Source organism: Trichechus manatus, unplaced genomic scaffold (genome assembly GCF_000243295.1).
Source record: "Trichechus manatus latirostris isolate Lorelei unplaced genomic scaffold, TriManLat1.0 scaffold00333, whole genome shotgun sequence".
In the NCBI taxonomy this organism is placed as follows: Eukaryota; Metazoa; Chordata; class Mammalia; order Sirenia; family Trichechidae; genus Trichechus; species Trichechus manatus.
The window spans coordinates 701,188-704,976 of record NW_004444269.1 but is presented as its reverse complement, the minus strand read 5'-3'; the positions used below and the strand labels follow the sequence as shown (position 1 = coordinate 704,976).

Genomic DNA, 3,789 nt, shown 5'->3' with positions numbered 1-3,789 from the left:
GACCAGAGGAGTTGAAATTTGTATCAAAGGAGTAGAGTAGAATTTCAAGAAAGAGAAATTAGTCACATGTCAAATGCCACAATATGGTCCTGTAAGACTAGGACTGAGTGGTGACAGTGGGATTTGATAATTAGGGGATTATTAGTGACATAAGAGCAATTTCAGAAGAGCAATGCTGCAGTGGCTTAAGGAAAAAATCATGGCAGCAGAGAATGATTTTCTCCCAGAGTGTACAAACAAGTGGAAAAATCTAAGCATTCTTTATTAACATTCATTTTCTTTGCCATGAAATTAGGTTAAGGACATGTTGGGTGCAAGTTCCCAGAGAAGGAGAGAGCATGATTCTGGGAGAGTGACAGACGTGGGCTTGAATCAAGACTGCCATGTTTTAGGCAAGATCAATGCCTAGGCAAGTTAGCTCTGCAGCTCTATTTCTGTTCTGTAAAAATGAAGATAATTCTCTTTTGTGAATCAAATGAATGTGATGTGAAAGCATATAGTCATTTCACATAAATGTTTGCTGAGTTCCTTTCTTCCCCCAATCTTATCTCCTGTTTTCACAGGTGTCCAGACTGTCAAAGAACTCCACTCTCCCTGCACACTGAACAGGACTGTGGGGGAATCTGCTCAGCTGCAACTGAACTCCTCCTTGCCCCTTACCATCCGAGAGATTGAGTGGAGTTGGATTTCTGAGGATGAGAAAAATCAATTGCTGGTGTCCTGGAGGCCTAACACCACTGATCCTGCTTGGTATGACTTTGAAGACAAATACAAGCACAGATTCAGCCTGACAGAGTTGGCTTTCTTGAGCATCAGGAACCTCACTGCGGAAATGAGCGGACTATATGAAGCAAAAATCAAATTCAGCTCAGGAAAATTCCAGGAGGACATCGTTAGACTCTGTGTATACGGTAAAGAGTGTGGTCATGCCCAACAGGCATTCTGATTTCCCCTTTATCTAAAGTGAGTTAGCCTAAAACCTGGTCAAACTGACAACCCTCATTTAGAGTTTTTGAATCTGTTCTGATGTTCTAAATATAAAAACTAAATTGTAAAGATTAAGTTCTAAGATGTCTTAAAAGGCATAAAATACACATGAAATATGGAGAGGAATTTACCCAAAAGGATATAAAAATTTCTGCAGTCATAAAATACAGCAAAATTGATTATTAGAAATGCAAAATTATATCAGAAGTGTTCTCAATTGGTTCATTCGAAAGCTGATTTGAAAATTCTTAAATCATCAAAAAAAATAGTTGGCAAAAACCAACTGGATATAAAAAAAGATAGGAAAAAGACATTAAAAAGGAGATTGAATGATAGAACTGGTCATTAATAAAGTGGTTTTAGACAAATTACCCAAAGCCATTAAAGTTAGAGAGTTCTCAGGACAAAGCTCCCTTCTAGACTCAAGTTGAAGACACAGGAGATCAAGTTCTGCTCCCTGCAGCTCCCAGCCCAAGAAGGAAGCCAATACTCTCCACCTTGAAACAGAGAGCTCTGGGCAGACAGTGAACCAGAGAAAGCTGGAGAAAAGAACAAGAGGGGGAAGAGCCTGAGTATCCAACCTGTCAGAGCTCTTTCCTATGGGTGCTTCTGCCCCTACCCATCCTCCATCACCTCTGTCTGCATTATGCCAGCAGCTCCCTAATGGGCCTCCCTGCCTCTACTCTCCCCTCTCCAAACCACCCTCCACACAGCTGCCACACTGATCTTTTTAAAATGTCATACTGCTCATTCTCATTCTCCTGCTTAAAACCAAACAATGCATCTTACCTCCACCCCTGCAGTGTACTATGTAGCTTCATAGAGTTATTAATGAGAATTAAATGAGTTAGTGTAAAGCCCATGGAGCAGTGCCTGGAAACATACTTGCTCAGTAAATGCTAGCTGGTTTTCTCTTTTTATCTGCTAATGGAATACATGGCGTAGTGGTTAAGTGTTTGGCTGGCAGTTCAAATCCACCAGACACTCTTTGGAAACCCTCTGGGGCAGTTCTACTCTGTCCTATAGGGTCACTATGACTCGGAATCAACTCGACGGTAGTTGGTTTGGGTTTTTGTTTTTTGCATTCCAAAATAAGCCCTATTAGATCAGATGTATTGATATTAATTTAGGAATTTTAAGTTTATGTTTATAACAGACATTAGCCTATGGGTTTGCAAGTATGTCTTATCCTCTTTTGTTTTAGGCACTCTCCTTGTCTGATGTGACTGAGAAACATTTTGCCTTTTACTAATCTCTGGAACAATTTGAATAACACAGGAATTTTATTTTATTTTATTTTTAACCATTTGGTAACACACCTGAAACCATTTGCACTTCTAAAACCATATGCACTCCATGTTCTCTGTAAGGACAGCTCTTTGGTTACGTTACTAATTTCTTCTAAGGCTGAGTGTCTTTTAAGTTTTCTAATTTTATTAAGTGAAAAAATTCAATCTTTTTAAGTGATATGTTACAACAAATAGTTGTAATATTTCCTTATAATTTTAATATCTTTTTAAAAATATCTTTATTTATGCCCTAATACTCATTCCTAATGTCCACCATATGTCTGAGAGTTTGTCATACTGTGGTGGCTTGCATGTTGCTGTGATGCTGGAAGCTATGCCACCGGAATTTCGAATACCAGCAGGGTCACCCATGGTAGACGGATTTCAGCAGAGCTTCCAGACTAAGACAACCTAGGAAGAAGGACCTTGTGATCTACTTCTGAAAAAAATTGGCCAGTAAAAACCTTATGAATAGCTGGGGAACATTGTCTGATATAGTGCTGGAAGATGAGCCCCTCAGGTTGGAAGGCACTCAAAGTACAACTGGGGAAGAGCTGCATACTCAAAGTAGAGTCCATCTTAAAGATGTGGATGGAGTAAAGCTTTTGAGACCTTTATTTGCTGACATGGCATGACTCAAAATGAAAAGAAACTGCTGCAAACATTCATTAATAATCAGAACATGGAATGTACAAACTATGAATCTAGGAAAATTGAAAGTTGTCAAAAATGAAACGGAACTCATAAAGATCAATATCCTAGGCATTAGTGAGCTGAAGTGGGCTTGTATTGGCCTTTCAAAATCAGACAAACAGATGGTCTACTATGCCGGGAACGACAAATTGAAGAGGAACGGCACTGCGTTTATCATCAAAAAGAGCATGTCAAGATCTATCCTGAAGTACAACTCTGTCAGTGATAGGATAATATCCATACGCCTACAAGGAAGACCACTTACTGTGACTATTATTCAACTTTACACACCAACCACTAATGCCAAAGATGAAGAAATTAAAGATTTTTTTACTAACTTCTGCAGTCTGAAATTGACCAAAAATGCAGTGAAGATGCACTGATAATTACTAGTGAGTGGAATGCGAAAGTTGGAAACAAAGAAGAAGGAGCAGTAGTTGGAAAGTATGGCCTTGGAGATAGAAACTTTGCCTGAGATCGCACGATAAAATTTTGCAAGACCAGCGAATTCTTCATTGCAAATACCTTTCTTCAACAACATAATTGGTGATTATATAAATGGACCTCACTGAATGGAAAACAGAGGAATTAAATCAAATACATCTGTGAAAGAGATCATGGAAATACTCAGTATCTTCAGTCAGAACAAGGCTAGGGGCTGACTGCCAAACACACCATCAATTGCTCACATGCAAGTTCAAGTTGAAGCTGAGGGAAATTAAAAGAAGTCCACGTGAGCCAAAGTGCAACCTTGAGAATATTCCACCTGAATTTAGAGACCATCTCAAGAATAGATTTGACACATTGAACACTAACGACC

At 39.1% G+C, this 3,789-nt stretch overlaps 1 protein-coding gene across 5 annotated transcripts in view; it reads left to right on the top strand.

Annotated features, from left to right (window-relative positions):
• LOC111819247 (SLAM family member 9-like) overlaps positions 1–3,789 on the top strand; it is a 36,507-nt gene that overhangs the window by 10,666 nt on the left and 22,052 nt on the right. For all 5 annotated transcript variants that reach the window (XM_023725594.1, XM_023725598.1, XM_023725596.1 and 2 more), the window contains exon 2: positions 564–911. In XM_023725594.1, the coding sequence (XP_023581362.1) occupies positions 564–911 (348 nt within the window). The remainder of the gene's footprint in view (positions 1–563; positions 912–3,789) is intronic.